This window comes from Chlorocebus sabaeus, chromosome 11 (genome assembly GCF_047675955.1).
Source record: "Chlorocebus sabaeus isolate Y175 chromosome 11, mChlSab1.0.hap1, whole genome shotgun sequence".
NCBI classification, from domain to species: Eukaryota; Metazoa; Chordata; class Mammalia; order Primates; family Cercopithecidae; genus Chlorocebus; species Chlorocebus sabaeus.
In genome coordinates, this window is record NC_132914.1 from 9344550 (window position 1) to 9362516 (window position 17967).

Here is a 17967-nt window from a genome sequence, read left to right on the forward strand (position 1 = left end):
CACTCCATATCCAAACACAGCATGCGTGTGATCGGTTGGTCTCTTCTGCTGCTGCCTCAGTATGGCTTGTAGGTATTCTGAGGGCCACCGTGTCGCTGCCTCTTGCTGTAGTTTGTACTACCCTGGCCTCCACCTCCACCACCACCTCCACCACCACCACCACCTCCACCACCACCTCCACCACCACCTCCACCACCACCACCTCCACCACCACCACCTCCACCACCACCACCTCCACCACCACCTCCGCTGCCTCGTTCCCTCGGTTGTGGTTTCCACAGCCCCCAGAACCATACCGCTGCTGCCAGTAAATTTCTTTCGGCTGGGCCACCTTGATCTTACACTTGCTTCCACTGATAGTATGGAAACTTTTCTCCAGAACCTTCTTCACAGGTTGTTTTTTTTTTTTTTTTTTTTTAAAGGTAATAAACACAAAACCTTATCTTTTGTTCAACTTTGGATCCATTGGAATTTCAATGGCCTCAATCTCCCCAAACTCGCCAAAGTACTCCCTGATCTTTTCCTCAGTGACTTCAGGATTCAGACCCTCCATGAAGTCATGTTTCCGGAATTGGTGGGTTCTTGGTCTTGCTGACTACAAGAATGAAGCCGCAGACCCTCGTGGTGAGTGTTACAGTTCTTAAAGATGGTGTGTCTGGAGTTTCTTCCTTCTGGTAGGTCCGTGGTCTTGCTGATTTCAGCAGTGAAGCTGCAGACCTTCCCGTTGAGTGTTACAGCTCTTAAATGCATCACGTCTGGAGTTGTTCATTCCTTCCAGAGGGTTCGTGGTCTCGCTGGCCTCAGAAGTGAAACTGCAGACCTTAGCCCTGGGCGTTACAGTTCAGAAAGGTGGCGCGTCTGCAGTTGTTCATTCCTTCAGATGTGTCTGGAGTTGTTTGTTCCTGCAGGTGGGTTCGTAGTCTCGCTGGCTTCAGGAGTGAAGCTGCAGACCTTCGCGGTGAGTGTTACAGCTCATAAAGGTGGCGTGTCTGGCGTTGTTCGTTCCTCCCGGTGGGATCATGGTCTCGCTGGCCTCAGAAGTGAAGCTGCAGACATTGGCAGTGAGGACTACAGTTCATAAAGGTGGCACGTCCGGAGTTGTTCGTTTCTTCGGATGTTTAAATGTGTCTAGGGTTGTTCGTTCCTGCCGGTGGGGTTGGTAGTCTCACTGGCTTCAGGAGTGAAGCTGCAGACCTTTTGCAGTGAGGGTTACAGTTCATAAAGTCGGTGCGTCCAGAACTGTTTGTCCCTCCTGGTGGGTTCGGGGGTCTAGCTGGCTTCAGGAGTGAAACTGCAGACCTTCACAGGGGGTGTTACAGCTCATAAAGTCTGCCGACCCAAAGGGTGAGCACCAGCAAGATTTACTGGAAAGAGCAAAAGAACAAGGCCCAGAGACCTTGGAAAGGCACCCTACCTGCTTGCAGCTTCTGCAGCTGGTGCCCTGCTTTTATTCCCTTATCTGGCCCCACCCACATCCTACTGATTGGTTCATTTTACAGAGAGCTGATTGGTCTGTTTTGACAGGGCGCTGATTGGTGCGTTTACAATCCTTTAGCTAGACCCAAAAGTTGTCCAAGTCCCCACTAGATTAGTTAGACACAAAGGGCTGATTGGTGTGTTTACAAACCTTTAGCTAGACACAGAGTGCTGATTGGTGTGTTTACAATCCTTTAGCTGGACACAAACGTTCTCCAAGTCCCCACTTGATTACCTAGACATAGAACACTGATTGGTGCCTTTACAAACCTTTAGCTAGACAGAAAAGTTCTTCAAGTCCCTACCCTCCCAGAAGCCCAGCCGGCTTCACCTCTCACTGGCAGTCGCCATGGAACTCTGCGGCACCCTGCCAGGACACTCCCGCAGCCCAGAGGGATCTCGTCCCTGATCAAGCCCAGCAGGCGCCTACCTGCCTCGCCAAATGCCGGCCGCGGAGCCCACGCCCACCAGAGAACCCGCGCCGGCCCGACTGCGCGCGCAGCCCCGGTTCCCGCCCGCGCCTCTCCCTCCACACCTCCTGGCCAGCAGAGGGACCTGGCTCCTGCCTTGGCCAGCCCCCGAGGGGCCCCCACAGTGCAGCAGCAGGCTGAAGGGCTCCTCAAGTGCGGCCAGAGCGGATGCCAAGGCCGAGGAGGTGCCGAGAGCGAGCGAGGGCTGCTGGCACGTTGTCACCTCTCATTCATGGCCATGGCCTTTTTAGGATCAATGACACGGCCATCCAGCCTGTACTCCTGGTCTAGGACCTTCTGCACATTGGTTGCATCTTTGAACAGGATAAACCCAAACCCTCTTGCCCATCCAGTGTTGGGATCCATTTTTTTGTACAGTCAATGACCTCTCCAAATTTAGTAAAACGGTCTTTTAAATCTTTTTTGCTGGTATCCCAGCTCAGGCTACCAACGAGTATTTTTCCTGCGTCCTCCTCGTTTTTGCTGGCGTTGATCTGTTCGTCCTCAGCGATATATTTTTTTATTTTTTATTTTTTTTTGAGACGGAGTCTCGCTCTGTCACCCAGGCTGGAGTGCAGCGGCAAGGGCTCGGCTCACTGTAAGCTCCTTCTCCCGGGTTCACGCCATTCTCCTGCCTCAGCCTCCTGAGTAGCTGGGACTACAGGCGCGGTCCTCGGCAAGTTTTGATTTTGATTCCCGCTCGAGGGCGCTGCGGTCGCGCGAGGACTCGCCTTCGGGGCGCCCTCGGTTCTCGGTAGCTCCAGTTGTCTCCGAGGACACGATAGGCCGAGTCGTGGCGGCTACTCGCCCACTTGTCCCCACCCTCGGGGGAAAGCGCCTTGGGCTCTGCCGTGCTCCAGCTCGCACTGCTGAGGTCTGGCCTCGTCAGCTGACTGAGCCGCTTCAACTGCAACCCCTCCTTCCCAGCCGCCTCCATAGAGAACCCACCGACCCGCAAACCAGCTCCCGCCGGCGCCTTGCCACCTCGTCTTTTTTGTTTTCTGTTTTTGTTTTTTGAGATGGGGTCTCGCTGTGTTGCCCAGGCTGTAGTGCAGTGACACGTAATCTCAGCTCACTGCTGCCTCCCCCTCCCAGGTTCAGGCGATTCTCCTGCCTCAGCCTCCTGAGTAGCTGGGATTACCGGTGTTGGCCAACACATGCAGCTAATTTTTGTATTCTTAGTAGAGAAGGGGATTCACCATCTTGGCTCTGCTGGTCTTGAACTCCTGGCTTCAAGTGGTCCGCCCGTCTGGGCCTCTCAAAGTGTTGGGATTACAAGTGTGAGGCACCTTGCCTGGACATTAGGCTTTACTTCTGAGTTCTCTTTTTTCTATTCCATTGGTTCATGTGTCTACTTTTATAGCAATACCATGCTGTTTTGGTAACTATAGACTTAGAGTAAAATTTGAAGTTTAATTATGTGATGCCTCCAGATTTGTTCTTTGTGCTTAGGATTGCGTTGGCTATCCAAGCTCTTTTTTGGTTCCATGAATTTTAGGATTGTTTTTTCTAGTTCTGTGAAAAAATGATGGTATTTTGATGGAAATTGCATTGAATCTGTGGATCACTTTGGGCAATATGGTCATTTCCACAATATTGTTTATTCCAATTCACGAGCATTGGATGTGTTTCAATTTGTTTGGGTTATCTATGATTTCTTTCAGCAGTGTTTTGTAGTTCTCCTTGTGGAGCTCTTTCACCTCCTTGGTTAAGTATATTCCTAGGTATTTATTTTTGCAGCAGTTGTAAAAGGGTTGAGTTATTGATTTGACTGTCAGCTTGGTTGTTATTAGTGTATAGCAGTGCTACTGAATCGTGTACATTGATTTTGTAATCTAAGAGTACTGAATTTGTTTATCAAGTCTAGGAGTCTTTCAGAGGGGTCTTCAGAGTTTTTTAGGTGTACAGTCATATTGGTGGCAAACAGTGATAGTTTGATGTCCTCATTATCAATTTGGAGGCCTTTTCTTTCTTTCTCTAGCCTGATTGCTCTGGCTAGGACTTTAGTACCATGTTGAATAGAAATAATGAAAGTGGGTATCCTTGTCTTGTTATAGTTCTCAAGAGGAATGCTTTCAGTTTTTCCCCTTTGGTATGATGTTGGCTGTGGCTTTGTCCTATGTGGCTTTTATTATTTTGAGGTTAAGTCTTTTCTATGCTTAGTTTGTTAAGGGCTTTTATCATAAAGGAATGCAGGATTTTATTGAATGCTTTTTCTGCATCTATTGAGATGATTGTACGGTTTTTGTTTTTAATTCTAATTATGTGATGTTTCACATTTATTGACTTGCTTATGTTAAACCATCCCTACATCCCTGGGATGAAACACACTTGATCATGATGTATTATCTTTTTATATATTTCTTTTTTTTTTTCTTTTTGAGACAGAGTCTCATTCTGTCACCCAGGCTGGAGTGCAGTGACATGATCTCAGCTCACCACAACCTCCACCTCCCGGGTTCAAGCGATTCTCCTGCCTCAGCCTCCCAAGTAGCTGGGACAACAGGCACGCGCCACCACACCTGGCTAATTACTGTATTTTTAGTAGAGATGGGGTTTTGCCATGTAGGCTAGGCTGGTCTCCAACTCCTGACCTCAAGTGATCCACCTGCCTCGGCCTCCCAAAGTGCTGGGATTACAGGCATGAGCCACTGCGCCCAGCATTGTACTATCTTTTTGATTGGCTGTTGGTTTCAGTTAACTAGTATTTTGTTAAGGATTTTTATGTCTATATTCATCAGGGATATTGGTCTGTAGTACTGGTCTTTTTAAAATTATATTCTTTCCTGGTTTGGGTATCAGGGTGATACTGGCTTCATAGAATCATTTAGGGAGGATTCCCTGTTTTTCGGTTTTTGAATAGTTTCAGTAGGATTCGCATCAATTCTTGGAATGAGTGATAGAATTCAGCTGTAAATTCATCTGGTCCTAGGCTTTTTTTCGTTGGCTTTTTTTTTTTTTTTTTTAAATTACAGATTCAGTTTTGCTGCTTTTTATTGGTCTGTTTAGGGTTTCTATTTCTTCTTGATTTAATCTAGGAGGGTTGTATTTTCTACAAATTTATCCATTTCCTCTAGGTTTTCTAGTTTGTGTACTTAGAGGTGTTCATAGTAGTCTCAAATTATTTTATGTATTTCTGTGGTATCTAGTGTAATGTTTCCATTCTCACTTCTTTTTTTTTCCCTGGAGGATAAACTATTTGTATTTTATTTGTTACTATATAACATATTGACTGCTTCAAAAAGCAATCAAACCCAAACCAAACAAAAACCTAGAAATCCAGAATTTGACAGATACAAATATGTGACGGTTGCCTTATAAACAGCTTGGGAAGCTATATTTCTATATCAACAATGTCAAATTTGCAAAAGACACAAAACTAGAAAAAACAGTTAACATTATTTCCATAGATTATATTATTCTCTCTCTTTTTTATTATTATACTTTAAGTTCTAGGGTACATGTGCACAACATGCAGACTCATTACATAGATATACATGTGCCATGCTGGCCCGCTGTACCCATCAACCCATCATTTACATTAGGTATTTCTCCCAATGCTCCCGCCCCCCACCCCACGACAGGCCCCGGTGTGTGATGTTCCCCACTCTGTGTCCAAGTGTTCTCATTGTTCAATTCCCACCTACAAGTGAGAACATGTGGTGGTTGGTTTTCTGTCCTTATGATAGTTTGCTCAAAATGATGGTTTCCAGCTTCATCCATGTTCCTGCAAAGGACGTGAACTCATCCTTTCTTATGGCTACCTAGTATTCCATGGTGTATATGTGCCACATTTTCTTAATCTAGTCTATCATTGATGGATATTTGGGTTGGTTCCAAGTCTTTGCTATTGTGAATAGTGCTGCAATAAACATACATGTGCATGTGTCTTTATAGTTGCATGATTTATCATCCTTTGGGTATATACCTCGTAACAAAATCGCTGGGTCAAATGGTATTTCTAGCACTAGATCCTTGAGGAATTGGAATCGCCACACTGTCTTCCACAATGGCTGAACTAGTTTACATTCCCACCAACAGTGTAAAAACGTTCCCATTTCTCCATATTCTCTCCAGCATCTGTTGTTTCCTGACTTTTTAATGATTTCAATTCTAACTGGTGTGAGATGATATCTCATTGTGGTTTTGGTTTGCATTTCTCTGATGGCCAGTGATGAGCATTTTTTCATGTGTCTGTTGGCTGCACAAATGTCTTCTTTTGAGAAGTGTCTGTTCATATTCTTTGTCCACTTTTTGATGGGGTTGTTTGTTTTTTTTCTTGTAAATTTAAGTTCTTTGTAGATTCTGGATATTAGCCCTTTGTCAGATGGGTAGATTGTGAAAATTTTCTCCCATTCTGTAGGTTGACTGCTCACTGTGATGGTAGTTTCTTTTGCTGTGTTAAAGCTCTTTAATTAGATCCCATTTGTCTATTTTGGCTCTTGTTGCCATTGCTTTTGGTGTTTTAGTCATGAAGTCTTTGCCCATGCCTATGTCCTGAATGGTATTGCCTAGTTTTCTTCTAGGGTTTTTATGGTTTTAGGGCGAACATTTAAGTCTTTAATCCATCTTGAATTAATTTTTGTATAAGGTGTAAGGAAAGGATCCAGTTTCAGCTTTCTACGTATGACTAGCCAGTTTTCCCAACATCATTTATTAAATAGGGAATCCTTTCCCCATTTCTTGTTTTTGTCAGGTTTGTCAAAGATCAGATGGTTGTAGATGTGTGGTATTATTTCTGAGGGCTCTGTTCTGTTCCATTGGTCTGTATCTCTGTTTTGGTACCAGTACCATGCTATTTTGGTTGCTGTAGCATTGTAGTATAGTTTGAAGTCAGGTAGCGTGATGCCTCCAGCTTTGTTCTTTTTGCTTAGGATTGTCTTGGCAATGCGGGCTCATTTTTGGTTCTGTATGAACTTTAAAGTAGTTTTTTCAATTCTGTGGAGAAAGTCATTGGTAGCTTAATGGGGATGGCATTGAATCTATAAATTGCCTTGGGCAGTATGGCCATTTTCACGATTTTGATTCTTCCTATCCATGGACATGGCATGTTCTTCCATTTGTTTGTGTCCTCTTTTTTTTTTCATTGAGCAGTGGTTTGTAGTTTTCCTTGAAGAGGTCCTCACATCCCTTGTAAGTTGTATTCCTAGGTATTTTATTCTCTTTGTAGCGATTGTGAATGGGAGTTCACTCATGATTTTGTTCTCTGTTTGTCTGTTATTGGTGTATGGGAATGCTTGTGATTTTTGAACATTGATTTTGTATCCTGAGACTTGCTGAAGTTGCTTATCAGCTTAAGCAGATTTGGGGCCGAGACAATGGGGTTTTCTAAATATGCAATCATGTCATCTGCAAAGAGGGACAATTTGACTTCCTCTTTTTCTAATTGAATACCCTTTATTTCTTTCTCTTGCCTGATTGCCTGGCCAAAACTTGCAACACTATGTTGAATAGGAGTAGTGAGGGAAGGCATCCTTGTCATGAATAGCTCTTATTATTTTGAGATATGTTCTATCAATACCTAGTTTATTGAGTTTTTAGCATGAAGGACTGTTGAATTTTGTCAAAGGCCTTTTGTTCATCTATTGAGATCATCATGTGGTTTTGGTCGCTGGTTCTGTTTATGTGATGGATTACGTTTGTTGCTCTGCATGTTTTGAACCAGCCTTGCATCCCAGGGATGAAGCCTACTTGATCGTGTTGGATAAGTTTTTTGATGTGCTGCTGGATTCAGTTTGACAGTATTTTATTGAGGATTTTTGCATTGATGTTTATCAGGGATATTGTTCTAAAATTCTCTTTTTTTGTTGAGTCTCTGCCAGGCTTTGGTATCGGGATGATGCTGGCCCCATAAAATGAGTTAGGGAGGATTCCCTCTTTTTCTATTGATTGGAATAGTTTCAGAAGGAGTGGTACCACCTTCTCTTTGTACCTCTGGTAGAATTTGGCTGTGAATCTGTCTGGTCCTGGACTTTTTTGGTTGGTGGGCTATTAATTATTGCCTCAATTTCAGAGCCTGTTATTGGTCTATTCAGAGATCAATTTATTCCTGGTTTAGTCTTTGGAGGGTGTATCTGTCCAGGAATTTATCTATTTCTTCTAGATTTTCTAGTTTATTTGCATAGAGGTGTTTATAGTATTCTCTGATGGTAGTTTGTATTTCTGTGGGATTGATGGTGATATCCCCTTTATCATTTTTTTATTGCATCTATTTGATTCTTCTCTCTTTTCTTCTTTATTAGTCTTGCTAGCGGTCTATCAATTTTGTTAATCTTTTCAAAAAACCAGCTCCTGGATTCATTGATTTTTTGAAGGGATTTTTGTTTTTGTTTTTGTTTTTGTTTTTTTTTGGTCTCTATCTCCTTCAGTTATGCTCTGATCTTAGTTATTTCTTGCCTTCTGCTAGCTTCTGAATTTGTTTGCTCTTGCTTCTCTAGTTCTTTTAATTGTGATGTTAGGGTGTCAATTTTAGATCTTTCCTGCTTTCTTTTGTGGGCATTTAGTGCTATAAATTTCCCTCTACACACTGCTTTAAATGTGTCCCAGATATTCTGGTACGTTGTGTCTTTGTTCTCATTGGTTTCAAAGAACATCTTTATTTCTGCTTTCATTTCGTTATGTACCCAGTAGTCATTCAGGAGATGGTTGTTCAGTTTCCATGTAGTTGTGAGGTTTTGAGTGAGTTCCGTGAGTTCTAATTTGATTGCACTGTGGTCTGAGAGACAGTTTATTGTGATGTCTGTTCTTTTACATTTGCTGAGGAGTGCTTTACTTCCAACTATGTGGTCAATTTTGGAATTAGTGCGATGTGGTGCTGAGAAGAATGTATATTCTGTTGATTTGGGTTGGAGAGTTCTGTAGATGTCTATTAGGTCTGCTTGGTGCAGAGCTGAGTTCAAGTACTGGATGTTCTTGTCTCATTGATCTGTCTAATATTGACAGTGGGGTGTTAAAGTCTCCCATTATTATTGTGTGGGAATCTAAGTCTCTTTGTAAGTCTCTAAGGACTTGCTTTATGAATCTGGGTGATCCTGTATGGGGTGCATATATATTTAGGATAGTTGGCTCCTTTTGATGAATTGATCCCTTTACCATTATGTAATGGCCTTCTCTGTCTCTTTTGATCTTTGTTGGTTTAAAGTCTGTTTTATCAGAGACTAGGATGGCAACCCCTGCCTTTTTTTTTTTTTTTTTGCTTTCCATTTGCTTGGTAGATCTTCCTCCATCCCTTTATTTTGAGGCATCTCTCTGCATGTGAGATGGGTCTCCTGAATACAGCACACTGATGGGTCTTGACTCTATCCAATTTGCTAGTCTGTGTGTTTTAACTGGGGCATTTGGTCCATTTACATTGAGGTTTAATATTGTTATGTGTGAATTTGATCCTGTCATTATGATGTTAGCTCATTCTTTTGCCTGTTAGTTAATGCAGTTTCTTCCTAGCATCCATGATCTTTACAATTTGGCATGTTTTTGCAGTGGCTGGTACTAGTTGTTCCTTTCACTTCTAATGGAACTTTCTTGAATCTTTTCTCTTTTTGTCTTGCTTAATCTAGCTAATGGTATATCTATTTTGTTTATCTTTTCAAAGGGCCAGCTTTCTGTTTCATTGATTTTTTTTTTTTTTAAGTTTTTTGGTTTGTTCATTTAAATATCATTTAGATCTGCTCTCATCTTTGTCATTTTCTTTCTTCTGCTAGCTTTGGGTTTAGTTTGTTATTATTTCTGTAGTTCCTTGAGGTGTGACATTAGGTTGTCAAGTTGTGCTGTTTCAGACGTTTTGAGTAGATATTTAGCACTATAAACTTTTCTCTTAGCACTGCCTTTTTTTTTTTTTGCTATATCTCATAGGTTTTCATAACTAGTGTTACTACTATCATTCATTTCAATTAATTTTTAAATTTTCGTCTTGATTTCATTGTCAACCCAAAAATCATTCATGAGCAGATTATTTAATTTCCATGTATTTGTTTAGTTTTGCGTGTTTCTTTTGGTGTTGATTTCTAGTTTTTTTTTCCACTGTGGCCTGAGAAGATACTTGATATTATATGTGTTTTTTAACTTACTGAGATTTGTTTTGTATCCCATCACATGGTCTATCTTGGAGAAGGTTTCATGTCTGATGAGAATAATGTATCTGCTTTGGTTCTTGCAAAGAATGTTCTGTAAAGCCCATTTGTTCTAGAGTGTAGGTTAAGTCCATTATTGGTTTGTTGACTTTCTGTCTCAATGATCTACTGCTACAGGTGGAATATTGAAGTCTTCCACTATTATTGGTTTGCTGTCTATCTCTTTCTTAGCTTTAATAGTAATTGTTTTATGAACGTGGGAGCTCCAGTGTTAGGTAAATATAAATTTATGACTGTAATATCTTCTGTTTGGATTGATCCTTTTATCATTATATAATGACCTTCTTTGACTTTTTTTTTTTTTTTTTTAACTGTTGTTACTTTAAAGTCTGTTATGTCTGGTATAAGACTAGGTACTCCTGCTCACTTTTCATTTTCATTTGCATGAAATATCATTTTTTACCCCTTTACCTTGAATTTATATGAGTCCTTACATGTTAGGTGAGTCTCTTGAAGATAGCAGATATTTGGTTTGTAATTTTTAAAATTGATTCTGCCAATCAGTTTCTTTTAAGTGGAGCATTTAGACCATTTATGTTCAATGTTAATATTGAGATGTGAGATACTGTCCTACTCATCATATTAATTGTTACCTACATACTTTGTGTTTTTCACTGTGTTGTTGTTTGATAGGCCTTGTGAGTTTTATGCTTTCAAGAGGTTCTATTTTTGTGCATATTGAGCTTCTGTTTCAAGATTTAGAACTCCTTTTCACATTTCTTTTCTTATCTTTTTTTTTGTTTGTTTGTTTGAGACAGAGTCTCACTTTGTCACTGAGGCTGGAGTGCAGTGGTGCGATCTTGACTCACTGCAACCTCCACCTCTCAGGTTCAAACATTCTGCTGTCTCAGCCTCCTGAGTAGCTGGGACTACATGCACCCACCACCACGTCTGGCTAATTTTTGTATTTTCTTTTTTCTTTTTTTTTTTTGAGATGGAGTTTTCCCTGTTGTTGCCCAGGCTAGAGTGCAATGACCTGGTCTTGACTTACCACACCCTCTACTTCCTGGGTTCAAGTGATCCTTCTGCCTCAGCCTCCCAGCTAGCTGGCCTTACAGGCAACCACCACCACGCCCAGCTAATTTTTGTATTTTTAGTAGAGATGGAGTTTCACCATGTTGACCAGGCTGGTCTCAAACTCTTGACCTCAGATGATCCACCTGCCCTGGCCTCCCAAAGTGCTGGGATTACAGGCATGAGGCACCAGGCCTGGCCTAATTTTTGTATTTTTAGTAGAGATGAGGTTTTACCATATTGGCCAGGCTGGTTTCCTGACCTTGTGATCCTCCTGCCTTGGACTCCAAAAGTGCTGGGATTACAGACATCAGCCAAAACACCCGGCCCTTTTCACATTTCTTGTAGTGCTGGTTTGGTAACACTACAAATTCTCTCAGCATTTGTTTGTCTGAAAATGAGTTTATCTCTCTTTCATTTCATTATATCACTCTTTCATTTAGTTTTGCTGGATACAACATTGTTGGCTGACAGTTGTTCTGTTTAAGGCAGCTAAAGACAGGGTCCCAATTCCTTTGGGCTTATAAGGTTTCTGTTGAGAAGTCTGCTGTTAGTCTGATAGGTTTTCCTTTATATGTGACCTGATGCCTTTTGTCTCACTGCTCTTAGATTTCTTTTCTACATGTTGACTTTTATGGCCTAATGACTATGCCTTGGTGGTGATCTTTTTGCAATGAGTTTCTCAGGAGTTCTTTGAGCTTCTTGGATTTGGATATCTAAATCTCCAGCAGGGCCAGGGAAGTTTTCCTCAATTATTCCTTCAAATAAGTTTTCCAAACTTTTTTTTTCTCTTCTTCCCTCAGGAACACCAATTATTCTTAGATTTGGCTGTTTTACATACTACTGTATTTCTTGGAGACTTTGTTCATTTGATTCTTTTTTCTTCATTTTTGTCTGATTGGCTTAATTTGAAAGCCTCGTCTTTGAATTCTGAAATTCTTTTTTCTACTTATTCTAGTCTTTTGTTAATACTTTCCACTGCATTTTGTAATTCCCTAAATGTGTCTTTCATTTCCAGAAGTTCCTTTTTTTATGATATTTAGCTCTCTAGAAAATTTTTCTTTTGTAATCTGAATTTTTTTCTTTTAAATTTCTTTATGTTGGTTTTCACCTTTCTCTGGTATCTCCTTGAGTAGCTCTTATACAACATTCTGAAGTCTTCATTTGCTATTTCTAAAATTTTGTCTTAGTTTGGCTTCATTTCTTGAGCACTAATGTGATCTTTTGGGAGGTGTTATAGAACCCTATTTTATCATATTAACGGAATTAGTTTTCCGGTTCTTCCTCATTTGGGTAGACTGTTTCTTCTAATTATTCTTAAATTTATTTTTGATTTGACTGTATGATTTTATTTGTTATTTTCCTTCTTAAGGGTTTGACTTTAATGTTTATTGTTTGTTATAGCCTAATTTGGTTCTTGGTGCTTTTAGGGTTGAAAAGTCTGTATGATTTCCTTGGTTATAGAGAAACTTTGTATGATGGCTTTCTCAGATGCTAGACATAGCAGTAATGTACTCAGTGTGTGAGCAAACTTACTGTCTCTGGAAGCTTATCTCATTCCAATGTGGTATGTACTTTTAAACTTTTTTACTTTTCCCCAGTATTTCATTCACTGGGTTGATGATTCAGGCTTCAGACCAGTAGTGGAGGTGTTCCTAGGTAGCAACCAGTTGTGGCTAAAGAAGGTGGGTAAATGCAATACCCAATGGTGGGCAGAGGTCTCAGCCTTGACAAAGGGGGCTGAGGGAGTTGTCAGTGAGACACACTGAAGTCTTATCAGGGGAAGGGTGGTAGCCACCTTGGCTCCCCTGTCAGGTCAGCAGGGAAGCTATCCATCTCCCAGACACACACCTGTCCCAACATTCTGGCTATTCAGATCAGACAGGCCTCTCTTTTCATCTGTTGGAATGTTAATGTTCCAAGTAGACAATTGTGACTCTGCCTCTTATGTAAGCCTGAAACTGGAGGGTGCTTCTCCTGTGGGGATGCGGTCACCCTGAAGTGTTCGAGAAAGTCTGTCTATGGGTGCACCCATGCTGAGCTCTTGTGGGAGAAGACCCAGCTGTGTCTGCCGTGGTGGACGAGGTTGGTAAGGAGTCCCTTTCTCCAAGATCCTTGATAAGCATCAGGGCTGTCTGACTGTTGGGACAGCTGTAGACATTCCCTGCTGAACCCAGCACTGCAATTCTGCGTCTATTGAAAGAAACTTCCCACCAGTGGAACAATCTAATCTTCAAGACCTGCCATCTGGATTCTTTGGTCACACAAGGTGTTCCCTTGATGTGGCGCACTCTCCCTTTCCGTAGGAGAAGTTCCTGAGAGACAGACTACTATGAGTGTTGCTTCTCCTCTGGGTCTAGCCACTCAGTGGCTCCAGATTAGTGCTGGGAGATGTCTGCTAAGGATCTGGTGATATGACCTGTCCTCCAGTTTTTCAACAGCAGGTATCAGCACCAGATCTGATGGGGGTGCCAGAGGCGTGACATAGACTTTGTGAGATTCCTTGATTATAGATAACTTTAGTGCGTTGTCTTTCTTGAATGCTGGTTCAAGTAGTAATAAACTGGTCATGTGGATAGACTCCGGACCTCCTGGTTAGGTAGGGTGGTGTAGGAAGTGGTAATAGCTGAGGTCATACAGTAGTTTTGTCCTTCCTGAGTGCAGTGTTATTCCACATACAGATGCTGTAATGGACTGTGTTGGTAGCCTTCCAGCTACTGGGTGGCGTTTGCAAAAGAGTACCAGGTGTGGTAGTAGCAGTGGGATTTGTGCTTGCCTTATGTTGCCCAGGGTAGGTAGTCTGGCTTCTCAGGTGATGGATGGGGCTATAAACCTCCCCAGGGTTTCTGTCCTTTGTATTAAGCTACCACGGTGGGTGGAGGGGCAAAGCCAGATGAGGGCTGTGTTAGGTGGGTCTGCACTCTGAGTCACCATGTGCATGGCAAGCAGCAGTCCCTGTTGGAGATGGGTTTGCACAGGGAGTGGGGAGTAGCAGGCAGCAGTAAGCCTAACCCAGATCTCACACAGTTGGCAAGGCAGATCTGGCTCCTGCAGTACTCTGCTAGCAGCAGTGAGCTAAGTTCCAGGCAGTCTGCACTCAGAGCTCACACCAAATTGCCATGGTGATAGCAACTGCTGGCTTTCGGGCCATGCCATACTCTGTTCACCCACACAGCTGGCACCCAGATCCCACACTCGTGGCTGCAACACATTTCCCACTCATCTTTCTGGTTCTGGCCAAGGGAGTTCATCTTCTCTTGAGGTTATATTGTGAATTTCAATTGGGAGTTTTTACAATGTGCATCCCCTGGCTGAGCTAGTTGGCTGAGTTCCACGAGGTAAGGAATAGCTTCCCTTGGTTCATGCTGGAGACTGGGAATACACACAGGCCTCTTCCTGCTGCTGCTGTTACTTTTATGTTCCTCACTGCTCTTTTAATTGGTTCCAGTGCTGGGAAGGGTTAAGGCCTTCTCCCATGGCATGGTCTTTCAGGTTCCCCAGTGGGGGTTTGTATCCTGGAGCCAGTCTCTTCACCTCTCACACCCTGGGGGCTTACAGTTTTTCACCTAACTGACGGTGTGGGATGTAACCTGCTGCTTTTTTCAAAGAGTCTATGGATTCTTTCAGTTTTCCTGTTCAGTTCCTGCATTGCTTCTTGGAAAAATGTACACAGTGAGAATCTTTATTTTTATTTTTTAGATGGAGTCTCGCTCTGTTGCCCAGCCTGGAGTGCAGTGGCACGATCTTGGCTCAGTGCAACCTCTGCCTCCTGGGTTCAAGTGATTCTCCTACCTCTTGCCTCCCCAGTAGCTGGGATTATAGGCACCCGCCACCACACTTGGCTAATTTTCATATTTTTAGTAGAGACGAGGTTTTGCCATGTTGGTCAGGCTGGTCTCGATCTCCTGACCTCAGGTGATCCACCCACCTCGGCCTCCCGAAGTGCTGGGGTTAAAGGTGTGAGCCACCATGCCTGGCCCACAGTGAGAGTTTTTTACTCACTATTTTATCCTTCCAAGTGGTAGAGTCATGCTAACACTGCCTCCAATCTGTCATCTAAAAAAAAAAATCCTGTTTTTAAAAAATTTAGAATAATTTGATGAACAACACACAGCTTAAAACACATGTGAATCCACAATATGCACTTCCTCATAGATCTTTTAGATGGTCTGGCTACCCCACCTGGAGCATTCTGACACTCCTTTATATTTAGCATGTTTGATTTTGCCCATCTATCACTTAACATCTGGAAAAGTTTTGGTAGAGTAGTATAAGCCTATTGTACAGATTCAGGAAGAACTTTTCGACATTATCTAAAACAATCTTCTTGTCTTTCAGTTTAGGAAATGCAGACGCAAATTGTTAATTGTCCTCCCAAAGCCACAAGGTTGTTACTGATAACTATCTTCCTATGGTTTGAATGTGTTTCTTGCACGATTCAGGCCTTGCCAGTGTGGTAGTATTGAGAGAGGTGGGGCCTTTAAGAGATGGTTTGGCCTTGAAGGCTTCTCTCTTGAGGATGGTATTAAGACCTTTATAAAAGAGGCTACATGTAGCATTTAGCTGGCTTGTCCTTCTGCTTTCTGCCACGTGAGAATAGCCTTCCTCCACTACAGAGAGTGCAGCTCTCTCCTGACATCCAAACCTGCCAGTGCCTTGATCTTAGATTTCCCAGCTTCTGGAATGCTGAGAAATAAATTTCTATTGCTTATAACTTATCTGGTCTCAGGTATCCTGTTGCAGGTCAGCACAAAGAGACTAATTCTAATGTACTGATTCAGGAAGAATTTTTTTCACATTACCTAAAATATTTTCCTCTCAGTTTAGGAGATTTAGGCACAAACTAACTGGCTTCCGCAAACCACATGGTGGTTAGTAATAGTTTTAAAAGTTTTTACTTCCAGTAAAATGTATAATTCCTCATGATCATAATGTACCAAATGTGCTATAAAATGTTACATCAAGTTCAGATACTATAAGAATGATCACTACTCTGTTGTTGGAGAAAGGAAGGGGCTAGATCCTATAATCTCTTCTCTTTTCACAAAGGCACAGAGAGGTTAAACTAAGTGACTCCCTAAAGGATGGGTAAGAAGTGAGGATGCGTGTCCTTCCAAGTATTATTATTCCGCAGACTCTGAAGGAACCACAGGGCTACACCGTGCTATTGTAAGTTCTTGCCTTCTTTACACTGAAGTTACATGAGAAATGCAAACAGGTAAACAAAAAAGACCTGAGAAAGGCCAACTTTTTGATAACTGTTTAGACAGAGACTGCCTAAACCGAAAACACATGCTGTTTCCCCTCAGCCTGATTGATTTGGCATTCAGAGTACAAGCTCACAGCAGAGGGGCTGGGCCTGTCCAGTCAGGAACTGCAGTCAGAGACTTCCCCTGCTACTTGCTGGGAAAGAACATTAGGAATGCCTTTCAGTGCCTTGCTTCCTGAACGAGCTCACAGTAGCCAGGCGGCCCAGGGCAATCCCACCATATTTCACTCTCAGCGCTGCAGGAATCCGGATGCAGCCCAAGTACAGCAGGACGAGGGACATGCTGGATGATGATGGAGACACCACCATGAGCCTGCATTCTCAAGCCTCTGCCACAGCTCGGCGTCCAGAGCCCCGGCGCACAGGTACCCTGTCTCCCAGAGTCCAGATAGACCAGAGCCCTTGTGAAATGTGTGAGATGAGCTATCCCTCCTAGAAATTTGCACATTTAACTTCTATCTTATAACTTTATTTCCAGTGACTCGTCCTGTGACATAGTAGTGATTTTTTTTTTTTTTCAATTCTATTCAGTTCCATAATTCACACAGTTAGAGAAGGATTTTATTTCCTGGGCCACTCAGCCAATCTAAAGCTAAAATATGACTTCAGTTCTAGTGAAAAGGACTCACATGGTAATATACACAGGACTAGGTTCTAGGTCCTAACCCAGGTAAGCCACTTTCCTTCTGTGTAACCTTGGATGAGTTATTTAAGTATCCTGGTAGCATCATATTCTTTATTTATAAAATATTAATGGCCACAAACATGTATAAAGGGCTCATTATGTGCTGGCAGTGTTTTAAATACTTTAAGTATATTAATTCATGTTAATTTGAATTAATATTAAATAGAAGTAATAAAACTTCCTTTACAAGGTGGTTGTGAGCACTGAGAATGATAAATTATGTAAAATAGTTGAATGTCTGTCTGAACTGATATAGACTGACACAAAATTGCTAAAAGGAACACTTGAGGAATTCTCAAGAAATGGAATGTTAAAAGGAATCCCACATTTTAGCATTCATTCAGTGCCTGTATTTTAATATGTCCTTTCCCTCTGATTATATCATCGTTTTCTTCACCTTTGTAAATTTGGATATACATTTTAAAAATTTATAAAAAAGATCCTGTTCCTTATTTCTTTATCAAATAACTTTTAGTTTTCCTTCCTTTCTCCTACTAAACCCTCCATTCACTTTCTATGTATTAAATGACTCTCCATCTGAGACCTACTAATATGGCTCTTTTGTTGTTGTTGTTTTTAAACTAAACTACCCAGTAAGCTGTTAAGGGACACAGGGGATTTCCAACCTCTTTGAAATGAAGCTAAGTGACAAAGTAGGGATGTCTGTAGCCACAGGATATGTGTAAGAGGATACAAAGTGTTTTCCTCCAAAAAATCTTAGGAAGAGTCCATTTGTAGGGCTGTGGTTTTGAGGAGCTTGTATATAACTTCATTTTCCACCTCTGACTGGAGCCAGAAGTCTCTCAAGGATTAGTGGTCAGCATAATCAGGAACAGCATGTACAAATAAGTTCTGCTGAGGTTGAAGGGTGGAGAGGGATGTGGAGCAAGATAAAACACTAGCTGCAACATCTGGGAGCTTTTT

The 17967-nt window shown here is 42.0% G+C and overlaps 1 protein-coding gene and 1 pseudogene across 6 annotated transcripts in view; one reads left to right on the top strand and one right to left on the bottom strand.

Annotated features, from left to right (window-relative positions):
* Positions 1-56: 56 nt before the first annotated feature.
* On the bottom strand, positions 57-14340 carry LOC119622683 (heterogeneous nuclear ribonucleoprotein A/B-like; annotated as a pseudogene).
* CLEC1A (C-type lectin domain family 1 member A) overlaps positions 2876-17967 on the top strand; it is a 45046-nt gene continuing 29954 nt past the window's right edge. The window contains exon 1 of one of the 6 annotated variants that reach the window (XM_007967602.3): positions 2876-16723. In XM_007967602.3, coding sequence (XP_007965793.1) covers positions 16609-16723 — 115 coding nt within the window. In that variant the 5' untranslated portion in view covers positions 2876-16608. The remainder of the gene's footprint in view (positions 16724-17967) is intronic. The other 5 variants (XM_073020466.1, XM_007967600.3, XM_073020465.1 and 2 more) reach the window with 5 other exon arrangements.